This window comes from Nestor notabilis, unplaced genomic scaffold (assembly GCF_000696875.1).
Source record: "Nestor notabilis isolate BGI_N333 unplaced genomic scaffold, ASM69687v1 scaffold26701, whole genome shotgun sequence".
Lineage (NCBI taxonomy): Eukaryota > Metazoa > Chordata > Aves > Psittaciformes > Psittacidae > Nestor > Nestor notabilis.
In genome coordinates this window covers 1-26,986 of record NW_009914634.1, presented here as the reverse complement: position 1 = coordinate 26,986, position 26,986 = coordinate 1, and the positions used below count along the sequence as shown (strand labels likewise).

The 26,986-nt window shown below is 45.2% G+C and overlaps 1 protein-coding gene across 1 annotated transcript; it reads right to left on the bottom strand.

Annotated features, from left to right (window-relative positions):
* Positions 1 to 1,379: 1,379 nt before the first annotated feature.
* Positions 1,380 to 8,671, bottom strand: LOC104412912 (E3 ubiquitin-protein ligase NEURL1B-like; the record flags this gene model as incomplete). The annotated part of the gene is made up of 2 exons (XM_010023747.1): positions 1,380 to 1,940; positions 8,548 to 8,671. Coding segments are annotated over 2 exons (685 nt in total), but the record flags the coding sequence as incomplete, so codon positions are not given.
* Positions 8,672 to 26,986: the final 18,315 nt, after the last annotated feature.

Genomic DNA, 26,986 nt, shown 5'->3' with positions numbered 1-26,986 from the left:
TATAAAATTCATATATATATATATATAAATTCATATAATTCAGAGTACAGGCACCCTCAGACTGAGTGTTTCACTCTGCACACTCGGATGAAGCAGGCAGCTCTGGTGAGAGAGGGGGGCAGAAATAAGCTGCATTTTATTTTTCCAACTACAATCAAATGAGGAAGAAGGACCACTCTGTATTGGTCAGAAGCAGCTGCACTGGCCAATACAGCAAATACTGCTTCACCTCTGTGATGAGTACCAGAGGCTGGAGTGTGTCACAATTGCAACTACAGGATAAGCTGCTGGTAAGGTTTAATTACACATTTGAGGCAAAGCAGGCAGGGCAAAGTGTTGTTTATGTGTAGCCTTCTCGCTGTAAAATAATTGGCACCATTCAGAAGAATATGTGATGAAGCTGTCTGCCCAGTGGACTAACCATTTCACAGCTTATTGCTGGTGTCTGCTCGGTGTGAGGATAAAGGCACCATCCCCTCGAGCAGGTGCAGCATAGTTTGGCTGTTAAAACTAAATCAGCTCCTTGGAGCCTCTGGGAAATGGCAGCATTCTTGTATTTTAAAAGGATTCCCTGTGGTGTAGACCAGTTCAAAACACTCCATCTAACAGTGAATTCATTTGAAATTTCAGTGCTGTAAAAGTCACGAAAGGAAAGTCATTCCATGGCAATTGGCTCCATTTGCTGATGGGAACAAATTCATCCCTTCCTGCAGCCCTCCCCAAGGATGGTGCCTGTAAATCAGCCAGGCACCACCTGAATGCAGCAATCTGCTCAGGGGTGAGGGGAGATGTGGCCCGTGCTGGCAAGGATCCCAAAGCACACAGGAGCTCACACTACATTGTCTCATCACTCTTCCACTGGTGGGCTGCAGCCGGTGCTTTGCAGACATACAGCGACGCCTGTGTGTAAGTGAAGGGTAAGTTGGGTTTCATCTGCACCACAGCTTGTTACAGTGCCAGCCTAGGTGGGGACCCAGGCCAAGGGTTGAGAAAGGGGCTGGAGAAAAGCACCACAAAACTCTTGGGAACGGGTGGTAGTTTTCCAGTGGACTAGCAGCACCTGGTAGCTGGGAAAGAACAGGGGAAGCCAGAACTAGTCACCTTTGTCTCCTCAGTCCCTGGGACCTCTCTATAAAGCAGCACTGTGTTTTTCCATGCCATAGCATATTTAGCTCAGAAAAAGCTGGGTAAAATTACATGTAAAGATTTCCATTTATCCCTTCACGTGGCTGCTACAGTGCACAGCCTTAGGAGTTTCCATCACTGACATCTCTGAAATATATTGCTTTCTGGATCCCCACTGCTGGCAAAAGGAAAATGGTTAATTTGAGGTACAAAACTGACAGAAGAGCAACCCACAGGCCAAAACACACACTTACCTAGTATTTGCACTTCATGGGTAATTCCATAGACATCTATGAGTGCCCAGAGGGGACCGGAAACTTTAATACCACAGTGAAACAATATTGGCTCCTCATCATTAATACTGTAGAAGACTCTCCCATGACGGTCAACCCAGAAGGCCAAGATATTGTCTCTCACAGCAAACCTCTCTGGCAAAGCTTTGGCCCAATATCCAGGTCGGGTCACCAGGTCAGGACAGGCGTACTTTGGTATCTCGTCAGAGCTCATCTGCGATGGGTCGTGAATGGTGAAGCCGAAGCGCAGGGCACCACTCCAGCCGTGGTGCACTGCCACCAGCTTCAGCCTGACTTTCTCATAGAGGTGGATGGGCCGGTTGGTGAAGGTGACTCCATTGCAGAAACTGTTCCTCCGCGTGGCCTTGCGGGAGTGAGCGTCCAGACGCACGTTCTTGCCTTTGGCTTGGGAATGGAAACGCGGCGGCTCCGTGATAGCAAGGACCGAGCGTCTCTCATGGCTGCTGTTGGGCAAGCTGTAGTAGGGGCGGCTGGAGACGGAGCGGGGCTGGTGGCTTGTGTCTGCAAAAGGAGAAACCAGCGGCTCCGTCAGAAGTGCTTGACCGGAGCCATGTGTTAGCTCAGCCCGGACAACTGCAGGTTGCTGCGCGTGCTTTGCATTACTCGCTGGGAACTACACTGTTTAATCTTAACTTGTTGTGCTTGGCCACAATCTGCTCTTTGTTGCAGCAACCGGACCCTCGGCTTTATGCAAATATAAGGCAAATGTAGCTCTGGGGGCAAAGGTTAGGCAGCTTCCCTTCTACACCCTGCAAAGCTGGATGAAAATGAATATCCTTTTGTTCCCATCAGATGCATCCTATTGCACTCAGAAAGGCTTAACACTTGTGACTGCGGCTCTGAGTTTCCTATTTGCAATGCATGTGCTGCTAAATCACCAGCTGGTGGCCAGAGCCGCACTGAGACTGGAGGCTGTTAAGATCAGAGATGCTCACAATGAGCATGGATGTAGGATACTGATTTTTGTGGGACATTCAGCCACTGCATTCTCTGTCCCTTAATTTTGTAACGATGAACAGGAGCTTTTGAACAACAGAAATAAACTGAGACATTTAGCAGCTGGAACACTACCTCTGCATCACCAGACTGTTCTTCCAAAACTTCCAACCCAGCCCCTGGTTCAGCTATCAGATGCAACTGGCACATTAAGGAACATTTCATCCTGCAAAGCCTTGCCTTTACACAGAACCTCCCATTTGAGCTCAAAGCACTTTATAAATGATGATTGTTTTCAGCTTCACAGCACCACAGATGGCACAGAAATCCTGCCATCCCCGTTTTACAGATGGGAGAAGAATTTATGGGTGAGATCTTGCAGCATTTAAAGTCAATAACAATTTCGAGACCAATTTTAAGAAAAGCAGATTTGAGGCCTAAAGTGAAGTTCACACAAGCGTGAAGCAGAAATGAAAAAAGCTCAACTTTTCATCTTAAGCCTTAGCTATATGTTCCCTGAGGAGACGGCAATTTCTTGTGCATGTCTTGTACACATGGGGTCTTGCTCCAGGACCTGGGCTCCCATGACCACCACCGTGGTATCACAGGCACTTTGACCGCCCCATTTCCCATCTACTCCACCACTCCTCCTCTTTGGAGACTTTGAAAGCAAAAATGGAAGGTGCTCAGAGTCATCCTGTTAAATATAAACCTGCACACACTTATTTTGAAATGCTTTGCCACATTCGAAGCTTTAGAAGCTGTCTGCCTGGCCCTTCCTTCAAGCTGCTTCAAGCTGTGTGTGACCCCTGGTTTTGCGTCGTGACAAGGAAAGGATTTTCTCATGCTTTTGGAAAGAAACAGCAGAAGATGCTGGGAGCTCAGCTAGAAAGAGAGCTGCAGTTTTATTGCAGCTTTTATTGCAAGCAAATACCAGGTAGGGCACCAAGACACTGGGACTTGCATTCGTGTCTGAACTACTAGAGGCTCTGAGCAACTGCTGCCTTTGTGAATGGAAGAGAAGAGGGGCCGCAGGCGAGATCTGAACACAGGATTAGCCCTTGAAATCAAGCATCTGCAACAGGAGTCAGAGCTACAAAGGCAGAAAGCTCCTGTTTGCATCAACACAAAAAGGGCAATCCTAAATAGTGACAGGCATAGTGGCTAAATAAAAGGTCTTTTGTAACTCTTCATTCATATTGCACGTGACAATCGCTGCGTAGCACAAGGTAATGGTTAACCCTGTCGTACAGTGATATAAATAAATACGTCTTTGTTCTTAACACCAGTGGGGTGTTTGCTATTTCCATGCCAGGCCGATGGAGGCAGAGTCCTGGAGGAGGCAGAGAGAAGAGAAGACAGACCCCTTTGGCTGTTAAATTCTCTCAGGGCAATCCCCCTGTTCAGCACAGCACCTCCACCCACAGCAGTGCTGCTACCCAGGCTTCAACCCATGCTCTCCCAGTGCAGGAGAGGGTTTCCTGGGTCTGTGGGGTCAGCCTTGGCTATGCTTACAGTAGGTTTGGGTATTTCTCTTGGGTATTGCCTCCTAAAGAGCTAAAATGCAGAAGATGGCTGCTCTCAGCACAGACCCACCCGCAGCTCGTGTGGGTGCTGCTCCATGTGTCTGCCCGGAAATGTTCCCGACAAATGATGCTGCTGCAGAGGAAATAGGCTTTGGGGTTTCCTTAGCAGAGAGAGGCATGATTGCACGAACCCAGCCAGCATGTAGCACTGGGTGAGTGACCCTGAGCAGAGAGGGGTGAATCCTCTCCTGGCCATGCTTCCCCATGCCGGCTCCCTGTTTTACATCTGGATTCACAGAGCCTTTGTGCTGTCCAGCTGGGATATGCATTAAGCAAAACCACCGATGGGTGCTGCTGGGCAACAGTCTTACCATGTAGAGAAGCCATCCATTGAGCTGCATTATTTTTCTAAATTGGTTGACAACAACTTCCCTGCAAAAGCGAGTGCCATGGCCTCAGTGTCCCCGTGTTGGCCAGGAGGAGGAAGGAGGGAAGAGGACTTTTGTTCTCTCTGCTCTCACAAGAAACCCCTGCTTTCCACTCCCTGTGCAGCACCAGCCTTCCTCCCACATTGACCTGCTGGAGAAAAGACCTGTGTAAAGACAGAGCCTGGCGGGATGCGATGCTTCCGGCACAGCTCCCGGGCAGGTACATCCCACACCGCCTTTGGAAAGAACAGGGGACCGATGTGGGAGTGACAGTGCCAGCAGCACAACTGCCAGAAGCGCAATGACACAGACACCCACTTCAAACACAGCTTTGGGTCCATCCTGCCAGAGAGGAACTTGTGGCCAGGGTTTGGCTTTGTTTTGTTGTGGGTTTTTTTTTGAAAACAGGAAAGCATATTGTGGCTAAACAATAGGAAAGTCCCCAGAAGGAAATGAATGGATAATTTATTTATAATGCCGTTCCCCCTCACATGAACACCTGCTGGTTGCCACCAGGAATAAAACCTGACATAACCCAAGGCAGCGGAGGCAGAGCTTTCCCACTGAAACATGCCTGAAGCTGAGCTTGGGCACGTGCTTTACTCATTATGTTCTGTCGGGGACTAGGCAAGCTCAACAGGATGTTTGTGCCTTTGAATTGCCCTAATTTGCAGCTCGGCTTCCATAGTTTGCATCACATTTCAGTTCCTCTGCCACTTCTCCCAAACCCTCCTGCCTGTATTCCTGCCCAAAAGACCATCAGTGGGATAATGACAGCCAAGCTCGTGGCAGAAACATCACCTTACCCAAGGGTGCCTGATGCCGTGACAGGCAGCTAAGAGCTACGCCAACTCTTCTTTTCAGCTATGAGATTCCTACAAAGCTTTGAGCAAGTAATTTCTTATCTTTATGCCTCACTTCCCTGCCTCAGAGAGAGTAACAGTATTCCTCCACCTCACAGGAAGCTAAAAGGATTAAAAAATATAAGGTTCTCTAATACTTCAATCCCCGAGTGCTGTAAGCATGCTGGCAGGCTGGCTACATCGTCAAACGGGACACAAATCCATTGGGTTTGTGATGTCCTGAGGTCCCATCCAGCATTTTGCTGCTTTTCATTCCAGAGTTTTCCATTTTTCATCCCTATTCTCACCAACTGCAATCATGATGCTTGCAGCACGAGTCCCTCAAACGCATGAGCAGAGCTTCAGCAAATATGAAATAAGCCAGGAAAATGGAAGAAAAAGCTCAACTGAAGGATTAAGGATGGGCTCCTCACTGAAACCTGCAAAAGAAACCCTTTAAGCAAGGCAGCATTTCCATCCACATCCTTATGGTGTCACATGGGCAGCACTGAAACAGATTTGGGTTATGGGGGCCCATGCTCTCAGCTGCAAGTAGCTGTCGCACATCTGAAACTTCACCTGCTTTCCAAAAGGCCAGCACATTTATTTCTTCGGTTATGCTGACCTTTGGAGAGGTATTCTAACAAACATGCACTTTGCATTTCAAAAAGGCACATCAAGCAGACCCTGGACAAATCCCATGTATTTATTATGGTTCCAGTTCTAAAAATAAACGTTTTTTCCCCCATTTGTTCACAGCATCAGGTTTGCTGTGGCACTGAAATCCCACTGACAGCAGCAGACAGAATTCAGCACAAGAGCCTTCTCCATGGCTGCTGCTTTCCGGAGGAGGCAGAGTGATCCCATCTTCACTTGCCCTGACAAGCCAGGCAGGAATAATACCACAGACAGCCCTAAAACAAGGGAGAAGAGCATAATGTTCAAGGAGACCAGAGCTACAGTAGAGAGCTATGGCGAGGGCAGCCTGATGGAGGAGGACAGCATTGCCTTCCTGATGTGCCACCAATAAATCCACAGTCTGCATCAAAAGACATTGCCTGGGTCCTGCAGCCCTTTCCTGAGGAACCTTTGCAGGTAAATCCATGACTAAAGGTGAGCAGGACCACAAGGCAAGCAAATTCCGGGGCACCCAGGTGCCAAACAGAGATGCATACAGGATAAAGCAAGGATGTTAAGGGGACTACCCCATGGGTGAACAGCTCACAGGAGATAAGAGCTCATCGGCAGTCAAGTGGAGCATGGTTTCCCTGTGTTGTTCAGAGAAAAGGCTCAAAGGGAGCAGTGTACAGCCTGAAATCTATCTAGTAACACACACTGCACAGGAGAAAGGGAATCCACCAAACACGCCCGTGCCTTATCTATATGGCTGCTGCTTTATCTGTAACATTAGAACTTTTTCCTATTACAGTAGGTAGTCAGGTCACTGCTGCTGCAACAACGCTGTTGAACATTAAACAAGGCATCTGGAGAGAGGGGACAGGTGGCTTCGGTTTTGAAACAGGAAAATCCCAACAGGTAGGGACAATGAGGTCAATATTACTGCATGATCGCAAGCTTGTAGAAACAACCCTCATGGAACAAAAGTCAATCAAAGTGGTCCAGTAAAAGCACGGTCCTCGTTGTGCTCATCCCTCTGCATCTTTACTGCTGGAGATGATGAAGTCACACATGGGCACAGGGCTGGAGCCTCGCTGGAGGCTGGAAGAAGCAGGCTAGGCTGTTACTGGAGATAACAAATGCTAACAGCAACACGAAACAGGATTCTGCTGGGACGCGATCTTATCTTCTGAGAACAAGAGATAAAAATCTGTTCGCATATAAATTTAGTGCACTGCCTAGACATACTTTTTTTTAATACAGAAAATGTGTCGGGGACCTCTGTGGGAAGCACTGGTGTCGCCTATTCCACGCTCACCAGTGTGAATTTATGAAGTCAGGCTACCGAATCCACTACGAGGCTGCTACAAAAGAATTGGCCTGATTTCTGAACATCCTGCTGGCTCCAACACTGGGAAACTCAACTTGACAATTGATAAATATCCCCCATTTAGATTCCTGTGGTTTGCGTGACCAGTCCAGGGCCCTGCTTTGATGTAAAGGTCTCCCTGCCCAGCCCTCTAACCTGAGATCAGCTTCCAGGGAGTTGAAAACCCTCACATGGTTCACTTGCAACAGCGATACAGAAATTGAGGCATTAAGGGGAGACTGAAAAGGTTGTTGTGAATTGCAGGAAATGTGACATTTTTAAGAGACTAATTTGGGAAGGAGGGAGGAGGAAAGGCAAAAGTTGTTTTTTCATTAAAAGAAGGTGTGTTGGGGCACTGAGGTAACTCTCAGTGCAAAAATCTAATGAACATATAACATTTTTCATTGCAAAACAGTCCAGAAAAATCCCTGGCAGAGAACAGGGACTGACTTTAAGCTCACAAAATCAAGTTGTGCCTGTCTCCACAAGGATTTTCAAACAAGAAACACCTCTTGCTCCCATGGCTAATGCTTGAAACAAAACATTTTTGGGGGGATTAAAAAAAAAAATGCTATAATCTATTTCTTTTTCTAGGCAGAGACTAATGACACAATTATGTCTTCTAGGCATTCCTCCATGAAAGCAGAGAGGTATTTGCCAACAGTATTAGGCAAAGTCCTTTTGTTCTGATTCTTTTTCTCAAGCCAGCAAACATGGGCAATTCCAGTAGGACCTCGGAGTATTTTCCAGGCTGCTCCATCCCCTGTCTCCCCCCATGTCCTAGGGAAATGAGCTCCTGCATCACTGCTCCTTTCAAATTAAGCCCTTTGCTTGCATGGGGAGCTCATATGAAAGCAAAGTTCAACCCATCATGTAAAAGAACTGTTGCCTTGACAAGAAAGCCAGTGCCAAGCCTTAGCTCTCCTGGTTAACCGCACGTCACATCATGACACCAGCATCAGAGCCAAAAGACAGCAAGTGCAGCTGAAACACCAAGACTGTCTCCAAGATTCACCAGCTGGCTCAAAGCAGAAAATAAACCATGACAGAAGGTCTGCTCCAAGGATGAAAAGTGCTGACAGCAAACCTTCCATGACCTAGAAGTGATCACAGAACCCCAAAGACTAGGGAGAGCCAGCGCTCTCCTAGATCAGGCAGAAATACTCTCCCAAACCACTTCCAGACCTTCTGCTCTTTGGTGGTAAGGGAAATCAAACTTGGCACAAAGCAAGCCAGCGCATGACTCTGATGGTGTAGCATTGTCAGAGCAAAGTGGGGAGCCCTGAGCTAAACCAATATGGTCTTGTGGATCAGGCTGGAGAAGCAGGGTCTGCTATGAAGAAATCTGCTGCTGGGTCTGCAAGTATTGGTGAGTCCACCTACACTCACTTCCGTCTCCCTCTTCCCCCGTCTCTCTCCTGTTGTGCCTCTCGCTGAACACACGCATGAATTTTGCTGCAAAGTTGGCCCCATCTTTATTACAGGCTTTTAGTTCTCCTGCATATAAATAGCACTAAGAATACACAGAAGCCAGCGATTAAGCATGGAAAAAAATCTCCTCTCCCCCGTATTATTAGCAAATCTGGGTCAATGAGTCTGCAACTCTAGTAACAAATTCTTAGACTTGGTTAATGAGAGACAGAACGAGAGTGAGCTGGAGAGGGATGGAGAAAAGGCAGGGTTCATGCCATAATCCCTGCTTAAGTCTTTTGGTGCAAGCGATGAAAGCAGCTGCATGATAGATGAGGAGCCTTGGAAATGGCACGGCTTATTGTAATCTGTTACAGGGCCTCGACACCCAAGTCCACTGGCTCGTGTCAGTCAGAGGGCCATGGTCACGAGCCAAAGAGCTTTGAAAGATGTCAGGGATTTAAAAGTCATAAAATATAGGATGAAAAACTAGATGAAACTTTTGGCTACTGGCTTAAGATAAAAACATCTTGTCAAAAATAATCAGTCACTCTTACTATAGCTCTTACTGCAAATTCTGGATGATGTTCTAATATGCTGCATATGCAAGACATATGATTTCATACACCAGAAGAGCAAACCTGTGACTCTGAATTGATGTATTATGGTTTTGCAAAATTGTTACCTTCTTTAGAAAGTTAAGTTTAACATGGGGAGAGCAGAGGGCTGCTCAGCTCACTTTATCTTCTAGTCCTAAACTCAGAGTCCATAGCTCAGGTTTGGGAGGTGATCAAAAGCAATGAGAAGTTGACATCTGATTAAGCAACTCCACAAATGGTTTCTGAAGACTGCTGGGTTGGAAAACTAAGTATTTTCCAAATCTAAATGTTCAGCTTCTCAGTCAGAGATTAGAATATGTATTTTTGTGATTTATTATTTTGACTGTTTTCTAGAAACAGACAATAAAGTGCACCATAAAGCAGAGACCACTAAAAGATGTAATACTTCAGGCTGGAAAGACTGGTCTGGAGGAATGAACTTAGATGGAGACTCAAAGATGAGAGGAGAGGAGCAGAGATGTGAACGGAAACCCTCATGTTCTCTGGGGTGGCTGGGTTCTGCTTTGATTTACTACATGGGGTCCAATTTCCATGGATTTACAATGCTAAGGCCAACATCCAAGGCTCCCATTTCAACTGTGCTTTGCTGTTACGTTAAGCACCATTTTCTTCATGCATTCCCCTTTTCCACAGCCTGACTCAAGGACAGTCCCACAGGACATAGAATCACAGAATAGTTAGGGTTCAGGGTATCTTTTTCTCTACTGACTACTCCAGTTCTCAGTGGCTTCAGTGCTCTACAGCATGGCTCAAATATGGATTTTCATGGCATCAAGACAGACACAGAGATATTCTTAATTTTATGGATGTTGTGCCCCTGGGGTCTGCCCCAGAAATCCCTTCCTCCCTGCTCCAGGTCAGCAGCATTCACTGTTGCAGCAGACATGTCAGAGGAAGCCTAACAGCAAACCAAGAGACCCAAAAAAACTGCTGTATTAGTGAGTGCTTCTCATCCCTTGAGTCCTGAGGCCACCACAGGTGGCTCTCACTTTGAGGCAGGGAGGGACCCTGCTGTTGTGTCTGCAGGAGGCCCATCATATGTTCCTGATCAATCACTGCACAGAAAAGGTCCTTATTAGAATATTTTTCACAGATTGAAAAATAAATATGGGCTGAGCCTCCTTGCCCCCAATTCCTCTCCATTCATTAATTCCTCACTTCCAAGTCAAGTTTTCCCCTACAGACAGTATAAACGGCTCAGAACTGTTTGTCAGAGCAATGCTTTATGTTAAAAAGTGTGGTTCTGACCAGGTGTTTTCCTTTTCCAATCATGACTGTGATTTGTTGAAGAGTTACAAGAATATGTGAGTGGTGTAATCACTGACATTGAAATGGTCCATGCCCTCACCCTCTCCCCTCCCTGCCGGAGGAGCACGTAACCACCATTAATGCAAATAGACTCCCTGTTTCTATTGAACCTCTTTTCTTCTGACCAGCTGTACCAAGTCATCTGCACTGGGGATTTATAAATAGTGACCATGTCATTCCAATGTTAATAGCTTTTAATGAAACTGGAGAACGAAATGCATTCCCTTTTAATATCCTCAGAGCAGCAATTTTATTCCATCCTATGCTTTCAATACGGGGCTCATGGAAAGAGCTGGAGTTTGGCACATCCTCCCCACCAGCCCGTCAATGTGTCGCTTCCAGCACAGACAGGAACAAAAAGAGGGAAAGAATTTTGTTGTCTCTCTGATGCAGGAAACCCACCCATCCCCTAAAGACCAGCAGCGTCATGGCACTGCACCAGGAGGGCAGCTTGTGAAACAGGGAGAAAAGAAGATGGGAAAAGTAATAGTAGTAATTTAGCTTCACTTTCGATGCATTGTTCTCTGAAAGCACACTAAAAACCAGTGTTTACGTTATCTTCATGCCTCTGAATTTGGACTGTACACAATTTATACTTATGCTCTTCCCACCTCCAAAAAGGATGTCTGGAGAAAGGCCAGTACATAAGACGAGCTGTCAGTGAGCTCCCCAGGTCTGCGTGCACACTGAAATGTACCACTTTACACTGAGCTGTGCTGCTGGTGACTTGGTGTGGGGTGTGATGCTCCAGCCGAGAAGAGCTCAGCCTGTCTTCCACACTCACTAAAAACACAAGAAAACTTTCCCATAAGCACAGGAATTGTCCAGCGCCAGGACTACAGAGGAAGAAAAGCTGCAGATGAAGGGTGAGATCAGCACTCAGAGCGATGGTACAGGCGCAGAAAGGAGAGCCTGGCCATTCATCTCTGCCTTCAGCTTTTTCCAAGCAAACCTTATGATAAAAGGAACAAACCTGCTATTTTGCTTTGCCTCAAATTTGTTACAGAAGCCTCTTTCGTTTTTATCTCCTCTCTTCATAGTGGTTCTAAGGGCCTCTTTCTTTTTTCCCGCCTAATTACAACTTCTCTGTACTCAAAGGACAGGAAAGAATCCAGTTTTAAAGAAAAAACAGTGGAGCTATTTCAGTCTAAACAGAGATAGATAACCAGAGAGACATTAGACTTAATGGTAGCACCCATACCGGGCTTTTGATGTGTCCTAAGGGAGCCACAGAACCATAGGAAAAGGGGAAAAAAGGCCTCTCTGAAGGTGTTCTTTCTAGCAAGCCCTACTCCCAACATGGTGCAGCATTTTTAAACGTTGTCCACAGTTCCTTTTGTATTTACATACAGTTTAAACAGTGATCTGGCAGCAAGAGGGGAAAATGCTTTGGGAGGAACGCATGGCTGGGGAAGTTAAATAAAGAAGTGGCCAGGTCTTCAATCATCCTATATTTTATATATACAAAGGCTGCGATTCCATTAAGCTTTTCCGAAACAACATGTAAAGAATCCAAAACAGGGCAAAGGGATGGGAATAACTGGTTATAATTAAATCATGGGAAGGGAGCACAGCTCTTCCCCTCTGCCAGGCTATCTTCTCTGAAGGCATCACAAAGTACAAAGGGATTTGTGCTGGTGGTAACCCTAATGGGGTGATAGGGGCTGAGTCCAACCTGCACTGGGTGGGCTGGTGCCTGAGGCCAGCACTCCCAGCAGGGAGATTTCAATTGCATTAAATACTAGCCAAACTCTCTTTCCGTGTGATCTGAAGGGGTGGTGACTTCACTCAACTCACACATAGTCCAACCTCTACAATAGTATCACACATTTTGTTGGCTGTTTTAGTTAATGTTCAGACAAATAAGCTTTTTTCTAAATATACTACGTCTTCAGAAATAAAACCAAAAATCTTTTAAAAAAAATAAAAGACACACACACAAAAAAAAAAAAAAAAAAAAGGAAAACAAAAGGAAAAGATCTTCACTGGTCCAGAAACAGAGGAAAATGTTCCACTAAAAAAAAGACACATCTCTTTTTCCTTGGTTGAAATTTTTTTAAGTGCATAGCTCTCTGCTAAGCTATGCAGCCAGTCTGAGGTAGGTGGTTGTGCAACACTTGGCTGCTGCATGGCTGAGCTGTGAGATCCTTTTCCATGATATTTACAGGAATTAATAAGAGGAAACAAGAGCCACTTCAAGACATTAAACTGTCCAAACAAAAGAAAACACAATCATACCATTACTGGACACACAATGACCTCAACCCCTTTCTTAATCTCAAATGTCTTCAATTATTTCAACACAAAAAGGATTTGAGCAAGAGAGGTTTATTTTTAAGCCTCTGTGTTAATCTTCTTAACACTAGTGGGATTTGATCCCAACACACCTATGTCAACACCAACGTTTTTCTCCCTTTACTCACTCTTTGTGGTACCACAGCCAAGAAATGATAAAGGCAGCTGAACCGAAGAAATTCAGAGATGAGAGACAATTCCTTGCATTGTTTAAGACAAATGCCTGCTTTTTTTGGCCAGAAAAAGGCCAAAGGTTTTTTTTCTCCCTCCTTCAGAGGAAAGAATTGCTCCCAAGAGATGGGGAGAATGTGGGAATTACACAGCAAACAAACAGGCTCAACAGTGATCGCCCCTCGACGGCGCCCTGCCAGGAGAGGTCCAAGCAATACCAAGGACTGTTTTTCACCATGTTTTCCCAACTTTTTAAGGTGAAGCTTGGACCATCATTCAGCAGAGCACACTTGGTCAATATCTTTAAACAGTTCACTCCAGAGCTGCAAGTTGTTTTTATTTTTATAGCTATGCTCTATATTTGTTTTTCATTCTTCATAGAGCATTTACACCTATAAACCCCCACTGTATGGTCAAACAGCACACTCCTTGGTAACTATGGAATTGGAAATTTCAGAAATCCCACATGAAATGATATAAACAGCTGTCTAAAACCTCCCATTTCCACCCAGAGGCTCTTTTTTCAGGTTAACTGAATCAAATTTTAACTCAGAGTCACTCACTAGCCTTGTTTGGATTTACTTGGAAAAACACACCTATAAATCACATATGAAAAACTGTGGAGAGAAAGAATTTGTTTCTCTCGGGGTGGTTCTTTTGGTTCTTTCTTTTTGGTAGAACAAAATTTTATTACCGGACAAAAAATATACAACTAGATGTTGACAGCTTAGAGCCTCTGGTGGTTCTGGCCACAACGAAACACAGGCAGCAGCATGACTACGCACTGTCCATCAGCTTTTTCAAAGTAGATGGCACTGAGTGGCTCCCATGCTGTATGTGCCATTCACATCATCTCCCAGGGAACTTCTGAGCTGGAAACATGATGGAAAAGGAATGCCAAATGTACAGAAAGCCTGAAGTCATCAAATCGGACCCACAAAGGTGCTTTCCCCTGGTCTCAAATCTACCAGACACTGGATGCTATGAGGGCCACTGCTCATAGAGTGCATTCTTGAAATATCAAATGTGAGCAGTCACTTACTTCAAGAGCTGCAGGAAAGCCCTCTCCTAAACAACTCATTCATTGTAGGGATCTGCTCACGGTGGGAGAGGATTGGCTTCCCCAAAACCTCCCTGCATCCCACAAAAAGGCATGTTCCCCCCACGCAGACATGCTCCCGTCCACACAGCCCCTCATCTGCCAGCACATTGAGGAATTGGCTTCAACTGAAACCCAATGCACTCAAACTGTCTAAAAATAACACTGAAAATCATCTGAATGGCAGTGGCCAATGTCTACCCTGGCACAGCTCCATCAGCTCACGTCTGTGGAGGACTTCCAGCACTCACCTGCTGTGTGCCACAGCAAGGTGTGCAAGCGCTTCCATACATGTCTGAGCTTTTCTTGATGGACAGGCAGACCAGAGCACCCCCTGAAGACAAACTCATCACACTTTGCTGGTGAAACCAGCCTGCTGCTTGCAAGAGCTGCTCATGGCAGATACTAGGAGGGAAAAGGTTTGGGAAGCACCACAGCCTGCCATCAGCATGACCCTGGAATGTACACCATGCCCCAAACACCTGCCCCAATGTAGCTCTCTTTACCCCTTCCCTTTTCTATGCATTTGTACATGCAAAGATACGCTCAAAACCACCCATTCCCAATAAGAAACCCCCTTCATTAGCACCACAGTGGGTTTTTTTCAGACAGAGCCACGGGACATGGAACCAGGAAACCTGCCCATCAACAGCCCCAGAGCAGAGCACATCCCTGCCTGACCACAGCAAATTCAGGGGCGCTCTGCAGCTCAGCTTCCTACGCACACAGAGCTCCATGAGACAACCACATGTCCTCCTCTACCCCTTTAGGCTTTTCTAGGCCACCCTGGTCAAGTAAGATCAATAGCAAGAATGTTCCATGATGTTGCTAAACCACCAGAAGCCCTCGCCAGCACACAAGCAGCGCCATATGGTCATGTATTAATGGCATATAAAAGCTCTCTGACTGCATGGCTTCCTGTGCCTGGAGAACACAAGATGCTGCAAAATAGCATCGTATTAGCTTCAGGTGGTGCTTAATAGGGAGGACCTGCTGGTGGGGCAATACTAGCAAGCCCTCCACAGAGCAGACCCAGACAAGCCATGAACCTCTCCAAGCCAGAGAGGTAGCACTGGGAGCCTCCCCTGGTGCGGGAACAGTATTCCTTGAGTAATGCACAAGCCATAGTCCTGTGCCTGAAGGCCTTGCCCTTTGCTTCCATCTTTCTCACCTGCCTTGCAGTGATGTCTCATTTCTCCTAGCAGTAACCACTAAATCTGATTTATTTGACTTTTTCCTGCAGCTCTCCACCCCTACAGCAGGGCAGGCCCACAGCGTTTTGGATGGGGAGGTTTCTTCCTTCTCTTTGTTGGACCTACATGTCCACACTGGGCAAACCCAGGGTTCAATGGGAACACCAGAAGGATGGAGCTCACCTGACACGTTTGCCCCAATAGTTCCCCTCTACCACAGTCCTGCAGTTGCTTCCCAGCATGGATCCCAGGCAGTGCTGTGCCTACACCCCAAACACCCCCTCTGCCATCAACCGTGCCTTCCCCAAGCACCTCCTTGGGAAGATGGTGACTTCCCTGGAGAAAAAACTTTTCAGGTCCCACAACCCTCCAAGTGAGCTATCACTCCGTTCAGCTACTCCGTCATCGCCACAGAGAGAGACAAGTCACAACCAGTGCTCCCAGCACTGCTGTTAGCCCTGGGGAAAAGATTACAAAAAAGACAGGGAGAGTTTTGGAAGAGAATTGACTTGGGAGGGCAGAGAACTGAGGTGGTAAGTCTGTGGTGATGAATGACACCTGGAAATGCACAACAAAGTGATGCCCTGGCTCAGTACAGGCATATAGGCACAGAAAGGGAAAATACAGGAATATAGGCACAGAAAGGTTCTCAGCACTGACGTAACTAACATTTCTGCTCATTGCCTTTAGCCCATCAGAAAGCAGGAAACAATGACGGCTCATGCAGGGTTGGGTTCAAGAGTCAGGGAACAAATTAGGGAGGGGGCAAATATGGTTGAGATCCAAAAGCACACAGGGAAAGCTTCTCCATCCTTCTGGAACTGTCTCGTGAGCCTGCACTGTTAATCTCATCTGAAAGGAAAATTTGAGCAACTAGTTTAGGGCTGCTTGACATGGTTTGGTGATTGATTCCACTGGCGTGCCCATAGATTTCAGTATTTACAGGAGGGCAGGTTTTTTGCATGGGTGTATAAACATTTGCTAAATAGGAATGCATACAAAAAGATGGTTTGAAAATAGTTTGTTTTAAAATGGGAAGCGGTTTTGACCTCTCTGGGAGGAATGTACCTCTGCCCTCTGCTTGGAGATGGTCAGCTGAATGCTTGAAGAGGGTTGGAGAAACTGTAAACATGTTCAGGGAACTGGGAAGCAAAGCTTTTATTTTTGTTTTGCTTCTAAAACTAGATTTTAATATTTCAAAGAGGAAGAGACATTTCAAAAGAAACATGACCCCTCAAACCTCAATTTTGACAAGGGGCTAATTTTTAACCAAAATAAATTTTAAAGGAGAAAAATGCAAGCACTTCTATTAAGTGATAAACTCTGGCTGTTACACATGGGGACAGTGTTTCAGGAGGAAAGGGCTTCACAAAGCATTTTAGTAACTAATCCTCAATGTCCTCATGATGCAGATGAGAGAGCAGCAGAGCTGGGAATTCAAAACCATGGGGGACTCCAACCCCCAGCTCCCTACCCTGGCACCCACAGAAGGGAAACAATCTGCACTGCTATCAGGTAGCACTGGAAACCATCACATTGCTTGTTTGAGGGAGGAAAGGACTGTTTTAACCAGTTCATTAATTATGAATATTAAACAAATCAAGTTTTGAAGTTTAGTTCCTAACGACTCAAACTTCCGCTATTGTTCTGCTCAGTACAATCAGACTCCGCAGACAGCATCTGTCAATCTGATTATTATCTAGTGAAATGAGGGAGAAAAAAAATTGTTCCCTCTCACCTGCAAAAAGCTATGTGTGCCTTGTAATTATTTGCCTTGATAAATTCAATTTGATTGAGTTTTGCCTTCTAGATTTGGCTGGTCAAGTTAAACTATAAAGATTATTCATGGAAAAGCAAGCACAGTTGGTTACTAGGATACAAAAAAATCACTTAGTACGTTCCTCCAATGAATAATCCCAGCAGAACACACACAAATCCAATAAATTATAAATTTCTTTTTCTTACATAAACACTGGGGTTGCAGAGGCAGTTCTTGGAACCCTTTAAAACAAATTAATATCTTAATTATTATGCAATAGCAAAACAAACAAAGGGGATAGCTGAGCCTTGCAGGTGAGCTGCATCCTTTGTCTAGACATGACAGCTATTTTGGAAGAAGGCAGGGTGCAAACGGACAGCAGATTCATTATTGCCAGTATCTGTGTGCAGACACTGGTATTTGGCACGCTCACATGCCTTTTCAAAGTGGATAACATCAGCAGTAGAATAAGCTAATTTGGAACGAGGCATTCTTATTTCAGAAAAATACCCTCTTTTCCTGCATAATTCCATGTATACCAAAGGTCTTACACAAAGCACTTGTCGCCAGATCTCTGAACCTACAAGGTGAAATGAGAGAGTTTTCCTATATTGGGTGGTGGCTGCCAAGCCGGCCATACGAGGTACATCACAACTGATGCAGCTGATGGGCAAAACAAACTGCAATCAGACCGAGTCTGCCCCGAGCCACTCAGGCATTTTTGGAAACAAAACTCAGACTCAAAAGATTGATTTTTTGATACTTAACAGCATTTGGTCTTTTTGTGTGACTGTCTGTGGTTGGATCTTGCTTTGTCTTTTCCCAGCCCTCATAATATCCCCAAATAACAGCAATCCCCAGGCATGACGCTGTACAGACTGCTGTTCAAGGCTGTGGTATTTAAAGACATGCTATAGGGTCTGTTGGCTAAGATCAGTTTTTATAAACTTTAACTGAGATGGATTTCCTTGAAATTCTGACTTGTGAAGCATCTGTCCTTCTCACCCTCTCCCTTTGATCACATCAGCAGCACAAGCAGTGCTGTACTGCTGCTGGCAAATCACCCAGTAATTGCTATTTAAGACTCACAAATCAGATGCCAGTGAGGAGATCTGCCTCATACTCTTCAGAGGACATCTCCTTTCCAGGAGAGATCAACCAAAATGCTTGGCATACTGAAATATCTGCAACCCTTCTTCCATGCAAGTGTAGGGAAGCTCCACTGGCATCAAGCTTTCCCTCCCTGCACACACGGCTTCAGTGTTCAACTTTCATTTATCTGCCAGCCCTCCCTGCCAACAAGGCTCTCGTGCAGACCCCATACTGTGTTCCCATGTCCCTGTAGGCTCATCTCTAGCCCGTCCCGCACAAGGCTGCATTCACCAGTCAGCCATAGAGTCATAAGAGGTACAGTGCTGCAGAGCAAATCCAATGCTGATAATCAGATAAAAGTTGAGCTACTTGAACACTTCATAAGAGGTACAGTGCTGCAGAGCAAATCCAATGCTGATAATCAGATAAATGTTGAGCTACTTGAACGCTCTTTCCATTGTGTCGTTTGTCCCCATGAACCATCATACGAAAGTTATCTGTTTTATAAGCCAGCACAATGGCCACCACACAGTGTAAAAACCAATGCTCTTTACCACTAAGAAAGAAGCAACACCAGTTAGTAAATGATTTAATTCTTAGAAACCCTCTCACTTTACAGGACAAAGAAATCAACAGTTTTTGATGGTGCCCTGATGAAAGGATCACCAAAGAACAGCACCTTACAGAGGTGTTTCTTGGGGGCACACCTCTTTGGCAGGAGCCTGCAGGGATTATCTAGCCCACCTTTCGCCTCTGGTGGAACTAGCTCTACTAATGCCATTCCTAGCTGATGAATAACAAACTTGTTCTTTAAGACATCCTTTAATACAGATATTCCAATTTGCTGTACTCCACCAAGGCTTTGCATTGGTGTTAACCTGCCTAGCTGCCTTCTGGAGATGAAAAGCATATGCTCAGAGGTCCTGTTCCTGTCTCCTCTCCAAAAAAACTGGAGTTCACTGCAGCCTCTTAGCTGCCTCTCTCAAAAGCAATTTTGGGCACCATCAGAACCCTAGACCAGACAGACCTCAAGCACCAAGTGTTTTGTTACCAAAACAAAAGCTCGATCCAACCATGTCAAGTTCAAGACCCCAAGAAACAGCAATTTCCCCTCATTAGGAATTATGCTTTCACCCTTAGCATCACACCAAGGAGATAACTTTTGAACTCCACACCATAAATTACAGAACACGTTAAGCTGAGAAGCCAGTGTCCCAGTGAGACAAAACAGATAACGGGCTGAGAAGAGCTGTTGCCACAGTGCTAGTTATCACTGAGGGAAGAGAGATAAACCTGAATTAAATTATTTCATTTCTGCTGCCAAATGGGATAGTCTATCTTTTATCTTTGGCTTGTCATGGCAGGACTTGGCAGATTTAACATTTGAGTTATAGAGAAGGGTAAAAATCAAACAACTTTTTTTCCTGGCATTCAGAAACCTGATGGAAAACTTTTCACTCAAGGAAATTTACTCTTGACTGACTGTCTTCCCTGTGTTGCTACAAAGGCAATGAAAAGCAGAACTTTGCTTTTATATCGCCTATTTATTTCTCCCACAGAGCCATAAGACATTATGCCATCAGGAGTGCAATCACAAGAAACCTGGAGTCACAGACAAATGAATGGTTAAAATACAATTCCTAAAGTACAAAAGCTTCATTATTATGTAAATAGCCACAGTGAAACAAGAAAACTGAGAAAACAAAACCTGTTATATGCAACTATCTAGCCACAACTCTACAAACACAACTCCATCCATTTTTCTCCCTTCAAAGCATCAGTAGCTCTTAAAAAAAAATCCTAAATGTGATTTCCCTGCTGCACTGAAAAGCTCCGAAATGCAGTTAATTTCTTTTTTCTTCAAAGAATTTTCCTAATTCCAGCAGCAAGCAAGAAGTAATTTCTTATCTTCTGATTTGGTTTCTTTACACCGGTCCTTTTGGTGTAGAAAGGAAAAAAAGACATGGTGTTGCTGGAGCAGGGAAGGGGATGTAGTCTGATCCTCTCAGCAGGAGATCTCTGAGCTGCTCCACTGCCAGAGGTGTCAAAGAACCGAGAGAGAAAAACCTCCTGGGTGGAAAGCAAGCCCTGCTTACACAGAGCAGAGGAAGGTCTCTTCCTGGACACAGGGAAAAACAAATTAACAAGCAAGAAATCACTTTCCCCTCCCTCACTCCTCCCCAAAGCCCTGCTTCAACTGTTCAGACACCAGGAATTTAATGTTCCAGCACTCAGTAATTGCAACAATAGGGCATCCAGGTCTGAAGGGAAAAGCTGGCACAGGTATGCTGAGGCAAATCTTTCAACCAGACGTCTTGGTGCCAATGGTTCATTTTTAACATATAGAAGTTAAAAAAAAAAATACAGCCATCATCAAGATACTGAAGAACCCAAACTAAATAGCATCTCCTTCCCACCAACCATATCCTCCCATGGGCACACATCTTATCTAAGGGACCCCAGGAAGGGACTGCCCCAGCTGGTGCCTTCAGGCGGTCCTGCTGTATTTGCAGCATGCAAAGAGGTGGGATGGGAAGGTTTTCAGAGATGTGGTAAGGTCTCACAATCAAAGGGTACTGGGGCCATCAGGTAGACATATAGACCACTGACGCAGGGTCAGTCCCCTCCAGGACACAGAAGATTAGTGACGCCAAGAGCAAGGGTGGAGAAAGCTGCTTAAATGAGAAGACAGAACAAAGTGTGGAAATGTTCCTATAAGCAAAACTTCCTCCAGCTGCCACAGACAGAAAAGCCTCCCCAAGATGTGACACGGAGCCAGGTCCCTTTGGGCTCCAACCTCTTTCTGTGCTTGTTGGTAAGGGAGCACACATCTGCCCTCCGGGTAAAGGCTGGAGAATGGTTTGCTGGCCAAGCTATATTTTGATGCCAGGAAGACCAAATGAGCGTGTGGCCAAGCAACTCATTAGGAGCAGGGAAGGTGCACGTCGTGAGTCAGCTGTGTGGTATGGATGCCATGGCACGAAGCAGCAGCAGGCGCTGGATGCCAAACTGCTCCAGGCACAAGAAAGGAGACAAAGGAGATAAGACGTGGAAATACAAAGAGAAGAGATGGAGGAGATTGCACACACCTTCCCCAAAAGGAAACTCAGATAGCATCTGACACGTGTTTCAGGGGATCACACCTGGCCTCATCACGTCTGCAGCTCATGAAGCCACCCCAGCAAGCACGCCCCTGCTCCTGGGTTCTCACTAGCTCTACCCCTGCCTGGTTGAGCAGATTTGCTTCCCTGCTTCTCTCCTGAACCCACCACATCCATCACGGTGACACACACACTCCACCTTAGGAAAGCCTGCTCTTATTTTAGCTACCAACCCGCACAGATATGCTCTGCAAACAGTGGGATGCCGATGAGAAAGAAAATGTTTCCTTTCAAGGCAAACTGTGCAGGCAGGACACTGACCGTCCAAAAGTGCAAATCCAAAACTCAACGAGCTTGAATGCTAAATCCACTGGAGCTAACAAGACCAAGGTGCTTATCTGCATTCCTAATTAAAAAGCCACTGAACATGATATGCAAGAAGGATCCCCACTAGCATGCCATAAGCTTCAAGGTGACTCATCTTTTTCATGACAAGTAAACACTAATGCCCGCACATTCAAACTTGACTGCCTAAAGTTAAACACCTTAAACACACTTAAGCACCTCCATAGGCTGTCATATTACAATGTTCCGGGAAGCAGCAATTTCCTTTGCCTGCGGTGAGGGCTCTCTAAGCATTTTACCTACACACACAGACTTAGGGGTGTGATTTTAAACATCTGCGGTCGGGTCAGATGGTGACACACAGATCCTTCTAACCTGTGGCAATTATCTAGTGAAATGAAAGGGAAAAAGTGATGTTTGCCAGATATCCTACCTCTTAGTAAAGCAATTCCCCTCTAGAACGTAAATAAAATAGAAGAAAGGGCACATGCCCAGCACTATCCAGCATAAGAGTGGAGAGCAACTAAAAGCTCTTGCTTTAATGACACACTTGGCAATGTGCTGTGTATGTCTCAGGGGGCATGACACACAGCTCCACTTAGCACTGTCTTGATAGGTGATGCCTTCCTGAATTCAAGTGCAGTTGTTTCTCCAGTCTCAACAGCCGAGATGCCAATGGTAACGCTGCATTAATCATGCCAGTTGGCTGCAGCACAGATTTGGGTATGTGCTGTGCAAGGCTGGTTAAAGATAGTCCTCGGTATACAATCAACCTGTTCCAGCTCTAAATCACAGTGAAGGCTGAGCAGCTTCACAAGGTTTCCTTTTGAAGAGTGGAAAAGCAGAAAGCTACAAAAGAAGCAGTGAATTAATCCATTTTTGCACCTCTACGACCTTCCTCCTGGAGGTACTTCATGCCTGCATGTTAATTAATTAACTCTCGTATACCTATGTGAGCCAAATATTGTTTCCTACCTCCCTTACATGCAAAATAAGACTACGATAAAGCCACTTGCTCAAAGGTCACACAGGGAGTCAGAAGGAAAATCAGTGACAGGCTCTACAAACCTCAACTCCCAGCCTAAAAAAGTCAGAAAAACAGGCAACATAAGGCTGTTATTGAGGCAGAATTAACACCTGTAATCAGTGTTGATCAGAGTTGAACCAAACCCAAACCAAAAACTGGTCTGAACAGGTACCTTTTTCACTCAAACCAGAACAACCTGAAGTGTTATTTTGTAGTTTAACTGAAGTCAGACTGGAATCAAACCAAACAATTTACTGAACTAATTCCCTACTCACAATACTGAGAACTCCTCCTACAGTATATCACTAGTACCTAAAGGGGGAGGAGGGACCAGAGAACGAATCTAATAAAAAATGCTCATTGAAGATGAGATTTTAGCTCCTGAAAAAGGCAGAGATCTTTTCCCGCTACATGGTCTTTACTACTCATTTCTTACAAAAGAAGTGTGCATATTATGATAACAGGATCAATATTTTAAAAAGGATACACAGAAACATCATAATTTACTCACAAGCTATAAATTTCTGCTGCTCTACTGTAACTGGGTCCCTATGACCACCACTGTTTCGCAAAAGACTAGCGGAACCACCACGGGAGCATCAGCCTGGTGAATGTCTAAACTTGGGATTTCTGAGTTGCTGGGAAAGGGTTAATTATTAAAAGCATCTTTCTTAAGAATACAAAATAATTTCTTGAAAATAAGAAATTGAAGTCACTTCTGCCAGAACAAGCCCCATTCTCCCTTGTGTTTACCAGACACAAATGCCACTCATACTTGATATTCCTCGCAGTTGTGAGGAAGGCTGTGGGAGAAGCACTGCAATCAGATCCCAGCCAGATTCTTAAAAGGGAATTTGGCTCCTTTGTTAAATACCAGTGACCCTATTTGGGCCAGGATGAACAACTGGATCCCAACTGGAAAGTCTTTTACTCGTGCTTTGGCCATTGAGTGCCTCCTGCCCGCCTGTGGCAGCAGCTGTCCGTGCTCACCCTGCTGTGGTGCACCACAAGGACACTTGCTGCCTGCCCAACTCTCCTAGATGTTGTTCTACACTTTTTCCTGCACTCTGCAGCTCCATGTAAGGGCATCACCAGGTCAGGAGAATTTTCACCTCTCCCAGCCTGCCAGTCCTCAAGTCCTGCATCTTCATGGGATGCTTCATGCCCCTATCTGGCTACTAACCCTTTTCTGAGCCCTGTTTGAAGTGTCTGCCAAGGAAAGCAATTAGCATGGAAAAATTAGCACCATCCATGACTCTGGGGTGTGCACTGCTTGCTGCCTCGCTCACCAGTAAGTTAACTCAAGAGGGAACCACAGATAAGAGCAGCCACAAAGGCCGATGTTGGTATGCAACCCATCCACCACCAACATCCACGCGACCTCCCAGCTCACTGTGCAGGTCAGGACAGGTTCCACCCACCACCTGCAATGCTGCACACCTAGTTTATCACCTGTAGGAGACACAAAAATGGCATGCCTCAATAATAAAGAATTCACTCTTGCCTAACCACTTGCCTGCAAATCACCTCAAACAATGGGCAGCGGTAAGGGGAGGGAAGCAAGAAAATACTGACATCCAAGCGTAAATTCCCACGCTGCACTAGAGATGCAATGGGAGATTCTCCCACTGGAGATGCAGCAAGGGCTGGCACCATGTGGAGCCTGAAGGCGAGGAGGTCCTGCTCACGCCTCTGGGGTCAGGCCAGCCACAGGAGGCACCCGTCCTGCTGGAGCAATGTGGCGTGTATCATTTAGCTGTCATCTAGACAAGAGCGATTTCCACCACCACCTCAGGACCGTTGTTAAGCGTATCTGACACATCTCAGCTCTTTTCCATTCAAATGCCTCCTCAACCGGTTCAAATATAGAAGCTGCCTTTCATTAGCCCTAGCCTATTACTCATTTCAATACCACTCTGGTTAGAAACCTCACTGTTAATTTGACAAAACCTTCATCCATTGTGTGTTAACCATCGGATTCTTGGCAAACGCAAGTTTCCCAAGCTCCCGATACAAATTTCTCCAGCACCAATAGCGTGTGCTCTTGTAACATTACATGGAAATGTGGAGAGAAAGGGTGAGACTGTGCAAGGATTTAAAGATGCAACAAGCACAGAAAACGTATTTGAATAAATTCAGGTATAAAAATGAGTTGCACTGTGTTCAATAGGATTTTAAATTGAATTTCACTATTTGAGAAGAGTATTTCCATTTCTACATAAACCCTGAATTGTAAATCATTTGGCTTTTCCAGGAGCAAAATGATGTAGGTCCCTCCACGTTTTCTCTACATTTGATCAGAATGGAAAGACATTTTCCACCTTGAGCTATTCCTGGTAAAAGAAAGAACAGAAGAGAAACAGCATCTGCAGGCTTCTCTAGTTAACTGATTTAACGCAACAGGTAGGCAAATTTTAGTTTGGGGGTGTTCTGTTTGTTCAGGGGTTTAATAAATTACTTCAGCCCATGGGACAGGGAAGAGCAATTCCACTATTAGTTAAAATGAAAGTGCATTGCTCAGTCTGCCAGGGTGAAGAAAGAGGTGCCTTTTGGCCAAAGTAGAAGAAAGACTTTATCTGACCAATTATCTTTGAGCAATTCTAAACAGGCAATGCATTTATAAATAGGATTTCATCCAACAATTCAGTCTTCCGGGAAAACGTTATCATTTTCAAAAGGACTGTTCCAAGAACAGTTCTAAACCTGTAATGTCATTTGGAAAATGTAAGAGAAACAATGGATCCGATTGGTCCGATTGCACTGATAAGAAGAATTGCTGATTGTGGCCAACCTGACAAAATACATTTATAAACTTCCAGTTTTCAATCATCCAAAAATCTCTTCTGCAGCCACAGGTTAGCATCTTCTTTTGACTGTCATTACTCCGCAAAAACTGAACACAGCTAAATCTGAGGGGAAAGACACATTTTCAGCATCTTCCAGAACATTAGCAAACGGTGTTCAAGTGTCCTGCATGGTTTTGCCTTGCGCAATCTGACAAATGTTTGTGCATGGACTACCCCCAGCAGAGCAATCCTTGGAGATGGTCTCCACCTGGCAGGAAAGGATGGGGATTTTCTAAGCCACCAGAACAATGTTTGAGCTGGGAGGTCTACATAAAGCAAGGCTTCAGTTTTTTCCATCAAACTTTCCCCTTTTTCTAACAACTTCCCTTAGAAAGCACCACGAGGAACTCTTTAATCACAGAACTGCAGTGCAACTGATGTCATCCCTTTTTTTAAATTCACGTGTGTAAGGCTGTGCATGTGAAGGCTGCTCAGGAGAGACTGTTCTAGCAAGAGGCAGAACGGCTGATACAACTCTCAGCCTTCTGGAGCAGAGCTCACAGCTAGATCTCACATCCCAGCAGGCACAGAGATTTTTCCTTTGGGAAGTTCTAGCCTTACCAAAGTAACCTCCTCTGACCCACAGATATTGCCCCGGCTTTCTCAGATCTGTTTCATGTGCCCCTTGATGCTGCCTCCAGCTGAAAAGCCAACCTACAAAATGAATTTTCTTCAAGGTCATGCACTCCTTACAATGCCTTTATTTGCCAGTTGGTGAAGTATTTAAGAAAATTTAAACTTCCTTATTGTGAAAGGAGCTAATTTCCCATTTAAATGTAATAGAGAACAAGAGGAGATGCAGCTAGAAATCTAATCACAGGTTCATAGCTAAACCACAAGCCTGGCAGCTTTCTTTTATGCCTTGAAGGTCCCAAGCACCCTCTCTTCGCAAAGACCATATATATGGCACATCCAAATGCAAATCTATTCCTCTCTTTATTTCTATATTCAGGTCCCTGGCTGATTACAGGGAGGCATGTGTGTGTGTTCAATAGGTTCTCCTGCTTCTTTAAATAAGTTTAATAATACCCTTTTTATTTATGTGAACCCAAAGTACAAAGGATGCAATGCAGGAGCTCTGCAAGAGCAGAAAAGAAAAGCAAACTAGCTGAAGATACAGACTGGCAAGGGCTCAGTAATTCAATACTGTTGATTCTATAGAGACCAACTGCTTTCATTATGCACCGATTCTCTGAGGAGGAAAAAGCCTCACAACTATGAACTTGCAAAGGAAAAGAATCTGTACATCTCTTGTGTAGGGCAGAATTCACTGAAAAGGCAGTTTAAAACAAGGGCAGTCGACCAAACATTCAGACCTGCTTTCAAACAGTTTTCTTTTGGAGACTGATCAACAAACGTGTCTCCATATTAAAAAGTCGCTTTAAAAAGAAAAAGGAAAAAAAAAAAAAAAAGGAGAAATGCAAAGAAATCCCCTAAAAGGATCCGACCGAAAGGCTGAGGGATAGCTGCTCCAGCTGCGAGAACAGCTCCGCTTCGCCCGCTTTTGTGGCTCTCACATGGGCAAAGCTGTGCCCCGCAGCTTCAGCATCACCGCCCCGGTG